General features: G+C 50.6%; 1 protein-coding gene across 5 annotated transcripts; it reads left to right on the plus strand.

The window, feature by feature from the left end:
* Nucleotides 1-1,356: 1,356 nt before the first annotated feature.
* TAFAZZIN (tafazzin, phospholipid-lysophospholipid transacylase) lies at nt 1,357-13,051 on the plus strand. 5 transcript variants are annotated; one of them, XM_043571532.1, is made up of 10 exons: nt 1,357-1,856; nt 2,025-2,153; nt 3,139-3,184; nt 3,429-3,514; nt 10,831-10,911; nt 10,982-11,023; nt 11,248-11,310; nt 11,505-11,557; nt 11,978-12,055; nt 12,200-13,051. In XM_043571532.1, the coding sequence occupies exons 1-10, from the start codon at nt 1,748-1,750 to the stop codon at nt 12,299-12,301; spliced, it is 789 nt and encodes a 262-aa protein (XP_043427467.1). In that variant the 5' UTR covers nt 1,357-1,747; the 3' UTR covers nt 12,302-13,051. The 5 variants fall into 5 exon arrangements, with proteins under 5 accessions (XP_043427467.1, XP_043427464.1, XP_043427462.1 ...); XM_043571528.1 differs by having other exon boundaries at nt 1,387-1,856; nt 11,451-11,557; XM_043571529.1 differs by having other exon boundaries at nt 1,380-1,828; nt 11,451-11,557; nt 11,978-13,051.
* The last annotated feature ends 1,857 nt before the right edge of the window (nt 13,052-14,908 follow it).

The following is a 14,908-nucleotide window of genomic DNA, read 5'->3' on the forward strand; positions in this document are numbered from 1 at the left end:
ATCAACTTAGTTTTTAAAGTTTATTTATTTTGAGAGAGAGAGAGAGAGAGTCCGAGAGCGCTTGTGAGTGGGGGAGGGGCAGAGAGAGAGGGAGAGAATCCCAAGCAGGCTCCTCGCTGTGAGATCATGACTTGAGCTGATACCAAGAGTCCCACGCTTAAACAATTGAGCCACACAGGCTCCCCAGAAGCATTTTTAAAAATCAGTAAAACTGTGCTTCAAAATTTAAACAACACAGGTGTCTGGTTGACTCCTAAGTGCACCATGTGACTCTTGATCTCAGGGTGGTGAGTTCAAACCTCATGGTGGGTGTAGAACATACTTAAATTAAAAAGGGGCGCCTGGGTGGTTCAGTTGGTTAAGCATCCGACATTGGCTCAGGTCATGATCTCACAGTTTGCGAATTCAAGCCCCTCACTGGGCTCTGTGCTGACAGCTCAGAGTCTGGAGCCTGCTTCGGACTCTGTGTGTCCCTCTCTTTCTCTGCCCCTGTCCCGCTTGCACTCTGTCTCTCGCTGTCTCTCAAAAGTAAATTAACATTTAAAAAAAAAAAGGAATAGGAACACCTGGGTGGCTCAGTTGGTTAAGCATACAACTTTGGCTCAGGTCATGATCTCACCGCTGGTGAGTTCGAGCCCCACGTCAGGCTCTGTGCTGACAGCTCAGAGCCTGGAGCCTGCTTCCGATTCTGGGTCTCTCTCTCTCTCTTCCCCTCCCCTGCACGTGCTCTCTCTCTTTCTCTCAAAAATAAATAAACGTTAAAATTTTTTTAAGAAAGGAATAAAAACAAAACAAAAAGACTGTTTAACAGACATAAGGCTTTCTTCCAGGGTGATAAACATGTTTTGTAACTAGTTAGAGATAGTGGTTGACGGCACTGGGAATGTACTGACATAAAATACTATATTACATATATTATGCAGAGTATTTATTTTATTATATGCCATATGTTGCTGCATATACATTACATATTACATCTACACATATGGTACAAATCTGTACTATTTTAATCCTTTAAAATTATATAATGTAACATGTATAACATCGTATATATGTTGTATATATAAAATACGGTATATAGCAGAAATCGGTATCAAAATACCACAAAACGGCGAATTCCGTTATATAAATTTTGCCTCCATAAAAATAAAGGGGAAAAAAGCGAAAGTAATGTCCCCACCAGCTCCGACCTTTAGCGGTGTCGGCTAATTGTGCTGCGTAGCCCAAATTGCCTCTCGGACCTTTCTGTGCCCGAATTAAGGGGACAAAAAGGAAGCGCGCACTCCAGCGGCTGGGACTCCACCTCGCGCTGGAGCGGGGCGGGGCGACGCCGCCCGCGGGCCCGCCCACGCTGCCGTCAAGCGGCCTGAGAGCGTTTTGCGACAGGCAGCCGGGAGCCGGGCCCCGTCGCTGGCTCGCTTTCCGGCCGGGGCGCGGGGCGCCTGGGTGCCGCCGCCGGCCCCTTTCGCTTCTCCCTGGGCCCCCTGGCTCCTGACCCCGGTGGCGGCTGGTCTGTGACGAGAGGTCGGGCCGGGCCGGCTCTGGCCTGACCTGCGAGGTGACCTTGGTCGAGTCCCCGGTCGCGCGGAGCCGCGGCGCCCGTGTGTGGCGCGGGCCTGTCAGGGACCCAGTTCCCCCGCGGCTGAGGACACAGATCTAGAGCGCCCCCCGCCCCAGGCTGCCCCGTGGCAGGGGAAGCGCCAGGCCGCCTGGGGCGGAGCGGGGGAGCTCGGTCTGGGTGGGGGAGATGCCCCTACGTGTGAAATGGCCGTTCCCCGCGGTGCCGCCGTTCACCTGGACCCTGGCCAGCAGCGTCGTCATGGGCCTGGTGGGCACGTACAGCTGCTTCTGGACCAGTGAGTGGGCCTGAAGCCGAGGCAGGGTCGGCCACGGCTGTCCACGCCCAGCCAGAGTTGGGGTTCGGGGTTGTGGGTGCGGGCCGGGGCTAGTTTGGCTGGGGGGAGCCCTGGGGCCCAGGGACAGCGAGGCCAAGACCCCTCCCCACAGTCCGTCTCTCCCCCCAGAGTACATGAACCACCTCACCGTCCACAACAAGGAGGTGCTGTACGAGCTCATCGAGAACCGAGGCCCAGCCACGCCCCTCATCACTGTTTCCAATCACCAGTCCTGCATGGATGACCCTCATCTCTGGGGTACCTGGCACCAGTGTTCTGGGCACAGGGAAGCATGGAGAGACCCCGGGAGGGCGCCAAACAAAAGCAGAACAAACTCCCTTCTCACAGGGCTCTGTACATAGCTCTGGCACTCCTGTTTCTGGGGTGTCCTGCCCCAGGAGTCAAAATACGATTTGTGGCCCGGTCGGTATCCTCTCCGAACATGATTTGGAGATGGCCTCAGAAGTTTGGAGGGAATGAGCAAGTGGGGGAGTGACTGCAGGGCAAGATGTGACGGCCTCTTTAGTTTGATGCATCAGGCCCGTGGAACCCTCTATCCTCTGTAAACCATTGAAGGTCCCACAGAGTAGTGAAACACATCTGAGAACCATAGGGTGTCCTGGCAAGGAGAGTCTAGGCTACAGGCTGGGAGACCTGCGTCCTGGTTCCAGGTTTGTTCCAGGCTGAGTTTGTACCTTTCAACTCCCCTCATTTGGGAGCCCACTTCGCCACCTAGAAGTTCCTGCTCTGCTGACTTCATAGTCTCCAGTAACCCAAATGGCTGGCTCAGGGGGTGCCCAGGGCCTGTACGGATGACTGCAGGTCAGACTGTCACGGGAAGTCAGTTGGTCAAATTGCAGCCTTTCCGAGCTCACCCTGGTCGGGTCTGTACGTTGCCACAGGCAGATCCCTGGAGACCAACAAGGAGGCTTTAGAGCCGTTCAGTAACCTGCACTCAGGTGGTGGCGCTAACAGTGGGGGGGACAAGTGTACAAGAATACACAGTGTCAAAATATGTCAGTGTGGTAGGCAGGCCAGATATGACTATTAAGATATGGGTTGGGGTGGGAGAGAAGAACGAGTCAGGGACAACCTGAGGGTCCAGCCCAAGGGTCTGTAACATGGCACTTTGGGCACAAATGGTAGAGCTGCTGCCCTTGTTCCTCATTTCCTGAAACTGGGAGCGAACAAGATGCTCCCTGCGGACAAGGCAGGTTGGGTCATGAAGCCTTTCCTTCTCTAGGGATCCTGAAACTCCGCCACATCTGGAACCTGAAGTTGATGCGTTGGTGAGGAGGAATGGGCCCCTCGCAGTGGGCCTGGCAGGCCTCACCCGTCTCTGCCCAGATTTGCCCTCCTCCTGCTCTGCCCAGGAGGCGGCGTCCAGCAGTACAGGCAGGGCACGGGGTGGGGTTCCACAGGCCCTCCTGTGCTGCATTTCCACATCGCCACTGATGTCAGGCACCATGCTGGGGGGACGGCAGGGCATTAGGGTGCAGGAGCCAGGGATGACTGCATCTGTCCCTTCTTCAGGACCCCCGCGGCTGCAGACATCTGCTTCACCAGAGAACTACACTCCCGCTTCTTCAGCTTGGGCAAGTGTGTGCCTGTGTGCCGAGGTGAGCTGAGCCTCCAAGGAGGGGTCCGTGGGCGAGTAGATGCAGGGAGGCACTTCTGGGGCCTTTTTGGGCTTTATTTGCAACGGGGTGCTTCTGGCTAGTGCTTCTGGCTTAGCAGCACTGGGCGTGGAGGGACCCAGCTAGGACACACAGCCTGGGAACAAAGGGAGCCAGGAGCCGCTGCTCCACTGGTGTGAGTCCCAGTTGTATTGCGTGGCTGCCGCAGACGTGGCAGTGGCTGCCGGAGGAGCGATGGCTTCTTGGGGAGCACTCATGCCCTGGGACTGCCTAAGGGTTGTGTGAAGCCGGGGCTCTGGCATTAGAAGTCACGAGGCATTGGCCACAGCCTCTTCCCTCAAGGGTGTTGCTAAGAGACCCGCTGATGGCACTGCAGCGTCATCGGTCTGTGATGGGCGCTGCGGGCTTTGGGGTAACAACCAGGCTTGCGAGGTGAGGGTGTGACAGATGTGAAGGTTCCAGAACAATCATGTGAAGAATGTTGGACTCTGTTCTGTCATCTGGGTAGTGATGTGCTTCCAAATCTGTTCTTCCCAGAGAGCACCCTGGCTTCAGCATGGCTGGTGGCTGTGAGCAGAGCCCAGTAGAGGCAGGGAGCCGGATGAGGGGCTATCGCAGGGATCCTGGCAGCAGAGCATGGTAGCGGGCCTCTGGGGGCCACTACAGACAGCCGGACAAGGGCAGCACTCTGGACACAAAGTTGACGGGACTTGTTGATAGATTGGCTATGGTGGAGGGGGGAGGAGAAGACAGCCCACAGGTGACTCTTGGTGACATCTGACACTGAGCCACTGGGAGGAGGGGATGAGGGGAATGCAGTGTGGCGGTTGGGAGGGGAGGGGAGTTCCGCTGTGCACGTGTTTCATGTGAGGAGGCGTCCCCCGAGGAGGGGAGCAGTCCCGGAGGCAGTGGGATGTGCGGTTCTGGAACGCAGAAGAGCACTTGAGAAGGTGTTGGGGACCCAATCGGTGACAAAGTGGCAAAAGTAGAGGAGAGATGGCAGAGAGGGAGAACAGACAGAGAGCAGGGGCCCGGATGGCACCTCAGAGCACAGAAGGAGAGACAAGCCACCAAGGCAGCAAAGTGTCCTGTTTCTGGTCAAAGTGAAATGTGGTCAAATGCAATGAAGTTACCTCAGTCAAGGGCTTTTAATGCGCACTCCTCCAGGCCCTGAGATCTACTCTAGGCACACAGCTGCCTTGAGCGCTTGCTCTTGCTGCTGCCTTTGGAGGCGACTTCATTTCTCTAAAACACAAGCAGAAGCTACAGTGTTGTGGCTAGCGACCATGGTCTTGTTTACCACACCCCGCTCTCGGACATGGGGACTCTGCTCGGATACTCCCGTCCCTGAGCCTCAGGTCCTCTCTTCTGCAAGCTCGCCCAGACGTCTTCCGTGTGCACGTTTCTGAAATGTTTTACGTATTTATTTGTTATTTTTAATGTTTATTTGAGAGAGAGAGCACGCACAAGCTGGGGAGGGGCAGAGAGAGGGGGGCAGAGGATCTGAAGTGGGCTTTGTGCTGTCAGCGCAGAGCCCAACCCAGTTCTCACAAGCCGTGACACCGTGACCCGAGCCGAAGTCGGACGCTTAAGCGACAGCCACCCAGGCGCCCCCATTTGCTATTTTTAAAGTTTATCCTTTTTTGAGGAATCTCTATACCCAACATGGGGCTTGAACTCATGACGCCAAGATCAAGAGTCACATGCTCTTCTGACTGAGCCGGTCAGGCCCCCTCCATGTCCAATTCTTGTCTTGTTCTTCTTTTGGTCTGCATCCAAGTGTTATTGCACTATTAAAAACCGAAAAGAAAATCTTAGTGCTAAGCACTTTGAGTGAGAGAAGGTGGGCAGGGACAGGTTATTTATTAAACGTATTCGATGTGCAGCCAAGAGCTCACGTGGTAAAGCAAAGGAAGTATCTGGCATGCTTGGCTTTTGTATTCTAGAACATTCCATCCCCCCAGCATAGGCCTTATGATATGACATGAAGTATGGAAGTGGTGTTGTACAAGCTTTTCTTTTTTCTTTTTTCATTGAACTATAGTTGACATGTGTTACATTAGTTTCACGTGTACAACACAGTGATTGGAACTCTGTACATTATGCTGTACTCACAAGTGTGAATTTTGTGACCATACAACACTATCACAACACCATTGACTATATTGCCTATGCTGTGCCTTCCATCTACATGACTTCTATTCATCCCATAGCTGGGAGGCTGTATGTCCCACTCTCCTTCATCGATTTTGCCCATCCCTCCACCCCTGCCCCTCTGGCAACCTCAATTTGTTCTCTGTATTTATGGGTCTGTTTCTGCTTTTTCTTTGTTTATCCATTTGTTTTGATTTTGATATTCCACACAAGTGAAATCATATGGTACTTATTTTTTTCTGAATTATTTCACTTAGCATGATACCCTTTAGGTCTATCCGTGTTGTTGCAGATGGCAAGATCTCATTCTTTTTTTATGGCTGAGTAATTTTCCACTGAGTGTATATGTCTGTGTGTGTGTGTCTGTGTGTGTCTGTGTGTGTCTGTGTGTGCCTGTGTCTGTCTACGTATACACCGCATCTTTATTCATTCATCTGTCGATAGACACAAGGATTGTTTCCCTATCTTGCCTATTGTAAAGCTGCAATGAGCAGGGGTGCATATCTTTTCAAATTAGTGTTTTTGTTTTCTTTGGTTAATAGGAGTGGAATTACTGGATCATATGCTATTTTTATTGTTAATGTTTTTTGAGAGAGAGAGAGAGAAAGCTAGTGAGAAGGGGGGGCAGTGAGAGGGACAGAGAGAGAGAGAGGGAGGGAGGGAGAGAGAGAGAGAGAGAGAGAGAGAGAGAGAGAGAAAGAATCCCAAGTAGGCTCTTCACTGTAGTACAGAGCCCAACATATGGCTCAAACTCAAGAACCATGAGATCACTACCTGAACCAAAATCAAGAGTCAAATGCTTAACAGACTGAGCCACCCTGGTGCCCCTATTTTTATTTTATTTTTTTGAGGAAGCTCCATACTGTTTTCCACAGCGGCTGTACCAATTTACATTCCCGCCAACAGTGCATGAGGGTTCCTTTTTCTCCACGTCCTTGCCAACACTTGTTATTTCTTGTCTTTTTGATACAAGCCATTCTGACAGCTGTGAGGTGATCTCTCATCGTGGTTTTGAGTTGTAATTCCCTGATGGTGAGTGATGTTGAGCATCTTTCCACGGGTCTGTTGGCCATCTGGATGTCGTCTTTAGAGAAATGTCTAGCTTTGTAAATTGGATTATTTGATTTTTTTGGTGTTGTGTAGGTTCTTTACACAGTTTGGATGTTTGGATATTAACCCGTTATTGGAAATATCATTTGCAAATGTCTTCTCCCATTCAGTAGGTTGCCTTTTCGTTTCGTTGATGGTTTCCTTTGCTGTGCTGTACAAAAGCCTTTTATTTTGACGTAGTCGCTAGAGTTATTTTTGCTCTTATTTCCCTTCTCTGAGGAGATATATCTAGAAAAAGGTCGCTAAGGCCAGTGACAAAGAGATTACTGCCTATGTTTTCTTCTAGGAGTTTTATAGTTTCAGGTCTCACATTCAGGTCTTTAGTCCATTTTGAGTTTATTTTTGTGTATAGTGATAGAAAGTGGTCCCGTTTCATTCTTTTGCATGTAGCTGCCCAGTTTTCCCAGCACTATTTGTTGAAGAGATTGTCTTTTCCCCATTGTGTATTCTTGCCTCCTTTGTTGTAGATTAATTGATCACATAAGCTTGGATTTATATCTGGGCTCTCCGATCTGTTCTATTGATCTGTATGTGTTTTTGTGCCATACTGCTCTGATTACTACAGGTTTGCAGTATCTCTTGAAATCTGGGATTGTGCTGCTTCAAGATAGCTTTGGCTATTTGGTGTCTTTTGTGGTTTCATACAAATTTTAGGATTATTTGTTCTAGTTTTGTGAAAAATGCTGTTGGTATTTTGATATAGATTGCATTGAATCTGTAGACTAGGGTCATATAGATGTTGGAACAATATTAATTCCTTTAATCCATGAGCATGGAATATCTTCCAATTTGTTTGTGTCATCATCAATTTCTTTCATCCAGTGTTTTGTAGTTTTCAGAGTACAAGTCTTTTACCTCCGTGGTTAAGTGTATTCCTAGGTATTTTGTTCTTTTTGGTAGAACTGTAAATAGAATTGTTGTCTTAATTTCTCTTTCTGCTAGTTTGTTATTAGTGTATAGAAATGCAACGGATTCTATGTGTTAATTTTGTATCCTGCAGCTTTACTGAATTCCGTTTATTCTAACAGTTTTTGGTGGAGTCTTTAGAATTTTCTACATGTAGTATCACGTCATCTGCAAATAGAGACAACTTACTTTCTTCCTTACCAACGTGGATGCCTCTTATTTCTTTTTCTTGTCTGATTTTTGTGGCTAGGACTCCCACTACTATGTTGAATAAAAGTGGTGAGAGTGACATTGTTGTCTTGATACTGGCCTTCAGAGAAAAGGTCTCAGTTTTTCCCCATGGAGGATGATGTTTGCTGGGGGATTTTCATATAGAAGGCCTTTATTATGTTGAAGTATGTTCCCTCTGAACCGACTTTCTTGAGGTTTTTATCATGAACAGATGTTGCATTTTGTCAAATGCTTTTTCTGCATCTATTGAGATGATCATGGGGTTCTTACCCTTCATCTTGTTAATGTGGTGTATTACATTGATTGATTTGCGCATATTTGAACCATCTTTGCATCCCTGGAATAAATACCACTCGATTGTGGTGAATGATCCTTTGAATGTGTTGTTGAATTTTGGTTTCCTGATATTTTGTTGAGGATTTTTGCATTTACCATCATCAGGGATATCGGCCTATAGTTCTCTCTTTTTTTTGTAATGTCTTTGTCTGGTTTGGGTATCAGGGTCATGCTGGCCTTGTAGAATGTATTTGGAAGCTTTCCTTCCTCTTATATTTTTTGGAATTGTTTGAGGAGAATAGGTATCAGCTCTTCTTTAAACGTTTGACAGAATTCACCTGTGAATCCATCTGGTCTTGGACTTTCGTTTGTTGGGAGTTTTTGGATTATAGATTCAAATAATCAGTCACTAGTAGTCGGCCTGTTCAGCTTTTCTATTTGTTCCTGATTCTGTTTTGAAAGACTGTGTGTCTAGGCATGTATCCATTTCTTCTGGGTTGTCCAATTTGTTGGCATATAATTTTTCATAGTAGTCTCTTATAATCCTTTGTTAAATATATTTTAAAAATTTTTTAATTTATTTATTTTGACAGAGAGAGAGGGAGGGCACACAAGCAGGGGAGGGGCAGAGAGAAAGAGAGATAGAGCATCTGAAGCAGGCTCCACACCAGCAGCGTGGAGCTTGATGTGAGGCTCGATCCCACAACTCTGGGACCACGACCTGAGCTGAAATCAGCAATTGGATGCTTAACTGACTGAGCCACTCAGGCGCCCTTCTTAGAATCCTTTGTGTATCTGTGGTATCAGTTGTTATTTCTCGTCTTTCATTTCTGATTTTATTTATTTGGGTCCTCTCTGTCTTTTTTTTTTTTTAATGTTTATTTATTTTGAGAGAGAGAGAGACAAAGCGGGAACAGGAGAGGGGCAGAGAGAGAGGGAGACACAGAATCCGAAGTAGGCTCCAGGCTCCGAGCTGTCAGCACAGAGTACAACACAGGGCTTGAACCCATGAACCATGAGATCATGACCTGAGCCGAAGTCAGATACCCAACTGACCGAGCCACCCAGGCGCCCCGCCACTCTGGTCTTTATTATTTTCTTCTAACTTTGGGCTTTGTTTTTCTTCTTCTAGTTCTTTTAGGTATAAAATTAGAGTGTTTATTTGAGATTTTTCATGTTTCTTCAGATAGGCGTGTATCACTATACATTTCTTTCTTAGAACTACTTTTGCTATGTCTCAAAGATTTGGGAGCATTGTAGTTTAGTATGAATTTTTATTTCAAGCTGGGTGCAGTTGCACCAGCGGCTCAGAAGGAGATGACACCTCTGAAGCCCACCCCCTACCAGTTAATGCTACCCGAAGTAGGGGAACCAGTGCTCTCACAATGCCCTGAGAAGCTGTGGTGGGTGATTGCTCCTCAACTCCAGCCCGTGAAGAAGCTGCCAGGCCAGGTCCCAATTGGGTTGGGTTGAGACCCCTGGATGCCTCACTAGCACCTTGTAAAGACTCGGCTTTGCAGAGAACAGGTTAAAAGTCCATTTATTGGTGAACTGGCCTGACATAGTCCCAATGTGTGTCTCCTCCTCTATATGATATGGCTTTCCCTACTCGATAAGTCTGTCTGTCACTGTCCACGATATGGACAAGATCGAGGAGATTCTTAGTACGTGTGGTCACAGTGGTCTCCGAGGGACTCCCAGTTGAAAGCCAGTATATAGCATTAGGTATGTGTGTCTGTGTTGCTGCAAATGCCAGGCCACCTGGGTCTAGTGTCATGGTCCCCAGGTGTCTCCAAGGTGAGTGTTATTAGCCGTAGGGCAGCTCCACTCCCCTTCTCTCAGCCTAGCCAGTCTGAGTTTTTCCCAACCCTCAGTGACACTGTGTTCCATCGGATGTTCTCCCTTTTCCAAGAGATCTCGATAACTGAGAGACTAGTTTCAGAGGGAGCAGAGCCCTGTGAGGAGTGAAGGGGTCAGCAGAAGGGAGGGATGGCGGTGGCCGAGGGCTCAGGCAGGGCAGGGAGGCCCAGGAGGGACGGCTGTGGGCACAAGCCTAGCCAAGACCCCAGGAAAGGGTTGCTGTCCAGGATCCTGGGCCCAAGCGAGGCTGGAGATCGTGAGTGGACTTGGTTTGCTCGAGCGGTGCCCTCTGGGCCGGGGGCAGCAGATGGGAGGCTCGCCACAAGGCTGGTGCGTCCCAAGGAGAAAGCAGGCTGCAGGAGCTGGAGAGGGAGGGAGGGCAAGGAGAATGCTGAGCAGATCCAGGAGCCCACAAGGACGCATTCTGTGGGTGTCTGTGGTGCAGTGCCCGAGGCTGTGGCGGGGCCAACAGGTAGAAGGTGGGGTGCAGACTGGCGAGGGAATCGCCAGTTAAGAATGTCAGTTGGAGACTGAGACAACGATGCTGCCTTGCACATGACAGGTAGTTTAGAGAATATTCTGAACAAAGGATGTCGAGGGCACAGCGCAACCGGGGCTGAGTCCCCAGAGAGTTCTCGGAGGATGTCCACGTGGATGGTGTGGTGGAGGATGAGGAAGTCCTTGAGCTGCTGCTTCGTTCCCAGGGGAAGGAGGGAGCCCCGAGAGAACGGGGACTGATGGCGCATGCCTTCTCTTGGCAGGAGACGGTGTCTACCAGAAGGGAATGGACTTCATTTTGGAGAAGCTCAACCATGGGGACTGGGTGCACATCTTCCCGGAAGGTCAGTACAGTTGGCGGGGTTGCACACCGCGCCAGCTGCCAAGCCTCATCTCTGTCCTCTCTCTCCACAGGGAAAGTGAACATGAGCTCTGAGTTCCTACGCTTTAAGTGGGGTAGGCACTGCTGGCCTCGTGTGGCTGGGTCGGACGGTGGCAGATGGGGCAGATGGGTGTGTTGGTTGTAGTGGGAAGGGGGCAGGTGCTGAGACGAGGGCTCGACTGGCAGAGGAGCTGGACCAGGGGAGTTGGTTTTAACCGGAAGACGGCAGGGGTGGCCTGGCTGTAGGCTGGCGCTGAAGCTGTGCTCTTGCTGATGTTCCCACCTCTCCCCGGGGCAGGAATCGGACGTCTGATTGCCGAGTGTCATCTCAACCCTGTCATCCTGCCACTGTGGCATGTCGGTGAGCACCTGTCTTGGGCCAAGGCTGTGGCCTGGGTGTGGGGGCGGGAGAGGAGGGGCTTCCCTAGGTCTTGGGGGTTTCCCCTGGCTGGCAGGGAGAGGGCCTCTGGGGTAGGGGGCCGGGGCTCCATCTGTTCCCAGGTCACCGTGCTCCACCCCATGCCCGCTTCCTGGCCTCTGTCCACTGTGCTGCAGGAATGAATGATGTCCTTCCTAACAGCCCACCCTACTTCCCCCGCTTTGGACAGGTGTGTAGGGGCTGTTGACCTTCGTGTGTCTGTCTGTCTACTGTGTGCGTCGTGTCTCCCACTCAGCACTGCTGAGGCCAGATTCAGGAGCTGAGCTTGAAGCTGCAGCAGGGGGACCGAGTGGAACAGAGAGAGAGGGACTCCCTGGCACCAAGGCCAGTAGAAGAGAGCAAAAGAAATCAGGGTGGGTGGAGGCGGTGAGCCCTGGGGTTTGGATAAGACAGGACATTCAGAGCATGGACCGCAGGATTTGAATGGCACTGAGCCTGGCCACTTTGTCTTAAAGAGGGAGAGTGGCCGTGAGGGAGCATGCAGCAAGTTAGGGGAAGGACTTGGCTCCTCGCTATCTGGGGTGGTTGGGCCATGGCTGTGGGCACTCTCCCTGTTTCTGTCACCCACTGGTGGCTGGTCTCCCTGCAGAAAATCACCGTGCTGATCGGGAAGCCCTTCAGCGCCATGCCTGTACTTGAACGGCTCCGGGCAGAGAACAAGTCGGCCGTGAGTTGTCTCTCTGCCCTGCCACCCCCCACTTCCCTTTGCCACCTGGCAGCTGTCTTAGCCTCTCCCGGCACCCTCAGCCTCCCAGGGCTCCTGGGCAGAGCTCCCTGAGGACCGCAGGCCAGCCTGAGTCCTTCCCCTCAGGTGGAGATGCGCAAAGCTCTGACGGACTTCATCCAGGAAGAATTCCAGCGCCTGAAGGTCCAGGCGGAGCAGCTGCACGGCCACCTGCAGCCCGGGAGATAGACGGTGCCCTCACTTTCTCCTGCAAGGGGGCGGCTGGCCCCCAGGCCCGGGACAGAGGCAGCTCCCACCCAGGCCCTGGCCACCGGCCGCCGGCCGCCAGCGCTGTCTCCAGGCTCTTGCCCTGCACAGAGCTGAACTGGGGGACGGACTGATGTTTTGAGCAGATATGTTCTTTTAGACAGATTTGTGCACAACCCCAAACAGGGATCATGTCCCAGCTGGTGAGCATTCCCTCTGCTCTGAGCTGCTTCGGTTGAAGGAAGGGTTTCAGCTACTCCTCCCACTTGGCCACTAGAGGAGGAAAAAATTTCGGCAGGGACCTCCTTCCTCTCCCAGGGCTGGCGTCAGGACGGAGGGTACTTGAAGGGGGGCAGGTGGCCAGGCCAGAGGTCCGCACAGGACTTCATGAGGCCCTTGGCTTGGCATCCACCCGATAGGCCCGATCCAGGAGCTGCCTCAGCACGTCCTCAGGGACGGCCGTCGGCCACCTCTTCCTTCCGCCCACACTTCCCACAGGCGTGGGGTCCTCAGGCAGGGCCCAGCTCCGCGCCGCGAGCAGAAGGGCAGCCTTTTGCTAGAAGTGAAATCCAGCTGGATGGAGCCTGTGGCAAGGGCCCGAGACCCAACCACTCACCCGTGTGCCGGGGCCCAACAACTGCTCTGTCTTTTCCACCTCCCTGGCATCACCAGAGACCCCTGGGGCCTGGGTTTTCATGTTTTGTAGCCAATAAAGCATCTGTGTCGTGTTTTACCTCTGGCCTCGTCATAAGGGTGGGGATGGGGGGAGGTGACCTGCTGGAAGGCTGAACCCTTAGAGCAACCAGGGCCCTTGAGCAGATGGGCGTCAAGCTCTCAGTGTGCACCAGTCACGTAAAACTTCAGTCGTTACCTGTAATCCGCATAACAACCTTGCAAAAGTAGGGATTAATCTCATTTTGCAAAGGAGGCAGAGCGAAGCTAATGGACTTGCTTCCAAAGCTGAATCGAGTAAGGTAAGAAGCAGCAGATAGCAATAGAATCCTCCCCAGGCTTGTTTCCAGGTGGGAGGAGGTCTCCAAAGGGCCCAGCAAGCCTCCACGAGCCACAAGTGCTTTGAGGGGAGGTGGGAAGCGGGACACCTTGATGGAGCCGGAGACCCTTGAAAGGAGCAAAGACGGGTGGAGGCACTCTCTGTACAAGCAAAAGCAAATCCTCTGCAGGAAAGTGAGCTCGGTTTAGGTCTCCAGTTCATCCACAAGTTAAACTGAAGCCAGAAGACTTCACAAAGATCACCAAACATAGAGGGAAATGAAGCATTGTACTTATGTCAGCAGGAACAAGAACAGGTTGAAACCTGTGGGAACTTCTGAAATTGACAGGGTCAAACAGAATATGCAAAATAATAGAAATGTGGAAGAAAAAAAAGGTAGAACCTGATCAGGACGGCAATTGTGTGTGAATCTACTTATTTCAAAGTAAGAGGTTTGGGGGCACCAGGGTGGCTCAGTCGGTTAAGCGTCTCTTAATTTCAGTTCAGATCATGGTCTCCCTGTTTGTGGGATCGAGCCCTGCATCTGGCTCTGCACTGACAGCACAGAGCCTGCTTGGGGTTCTCTCTCTGCCCTGCCCCCGCTTGCATGCACTCTCTCAAAATAATTTTTCAATGTTTATTCTTTGAGAGAGGGGGAGAGAGAGAGCACGAGCAACGCAGGGACAGAGAGGGAGACACAGAATCTGAAGCAGGCTCCAGGCTCTGACCGGTCAGCACAGAGCCCGGCGTGAGGTTCAAACTCAGGAACTGTGAAATCATGACCTGAGCTGAAGTCGGATGCTTAACTAACTGAGCTGCCCAGGCACCCCAAAATAAACATTTTTTTTAAAAAAAGGAGTGCCAAAAGGTTTTTTTTTTTTTAATTTCTTTTAACGTTTATTTATCATTGAGAGAGCATGAGCATGAGCATGGGAGGGACACAGAGGGGAAGCAGGCTCCAGGCTCCCAGCCGATCAGCAAAGAGCCTGATGCGGGGCTCGAACTCACAAACCTCGAGATCATGAAGTTGCCCCAGGCGCCCCAAAGGTTTTTTTTAAAGTAACCAGAAAGGAAAAAAATCACTTGCGGGGAGGGACACATACTGTTGGCTAATTTCCATTTGCAGGTCCAAATGTAATACCACTTTTTCATATATGTCCATTCGAACAAACAACTACAGATATTTACCATATAGAGGTTTCTGCAATTAGGTTTTTTCATACAAATTATTTTTCAGAGTAGTTTTAGGTTCACGGCAAAATTTGGCAGGGTGCCTGGGCGGCTCAGGTCATGATCTCATGGTTCGATGTGGGTTCGAGCCCCACATCGGGCTCTGTGCCAAACTCTTACTTGGAGCCTGGAGCCTGCTTCAGATTCTGTGTCTTCTCCTCTGTCTTCCCCTCCCCTGTTGCGATCTGTCTCACTCTGTCTCTCAAAAATAATTTTTTTTTTAATTTGGCTTGTCCTGTGATTGTGAAATCTACAAATACCATTCACCGTATTAACCAAATAAAGGAAGAAAACCCATGTGGTTATTTCAATAGATACAGAAAGAGTACTTGATAGAATATTCATAGTTTAAAAAAATTTTAGCAAAC

This window comes from Prionailurus bengalensis, chromosome X, assembly GCF_016509475.1.
Source record: "Prionailurus bengalensis isolate Pbe53 chromosome X, Fcat_Pben_1.1_paternal_pri, whole genome shotgun sequence".
Lineage (NCBI taxonomy): Eukaryota > Metazoa > Chordata > Mammalia > Carnivora > Felidae > Prionailurus > Prionailurus bengalensis.

Coding starts and splice junctions, on each gene's coding strand:
- TAFAZZIN (XM_043571527.1), top strand. CDS start 1,748: ATGCCCCTACGTGTGAAATGGCCGTTCCCCGCGGTGCCGCCGTTCACC. Junction 1,857..2,024: donor GTACAGCTGCTTCTGGACCA/GTGAGTGGGCCT, acceptor CTCTCCCCCCAG/AGTACATGAACCACCTCACC. Junction 11,311..11,450: donor CCTGCCACTGTGGCATGTCG/GTGAGCACCTGT, acceptor ATCTGTTCCCAG/GTCACCGTGCTCCACCCCAT.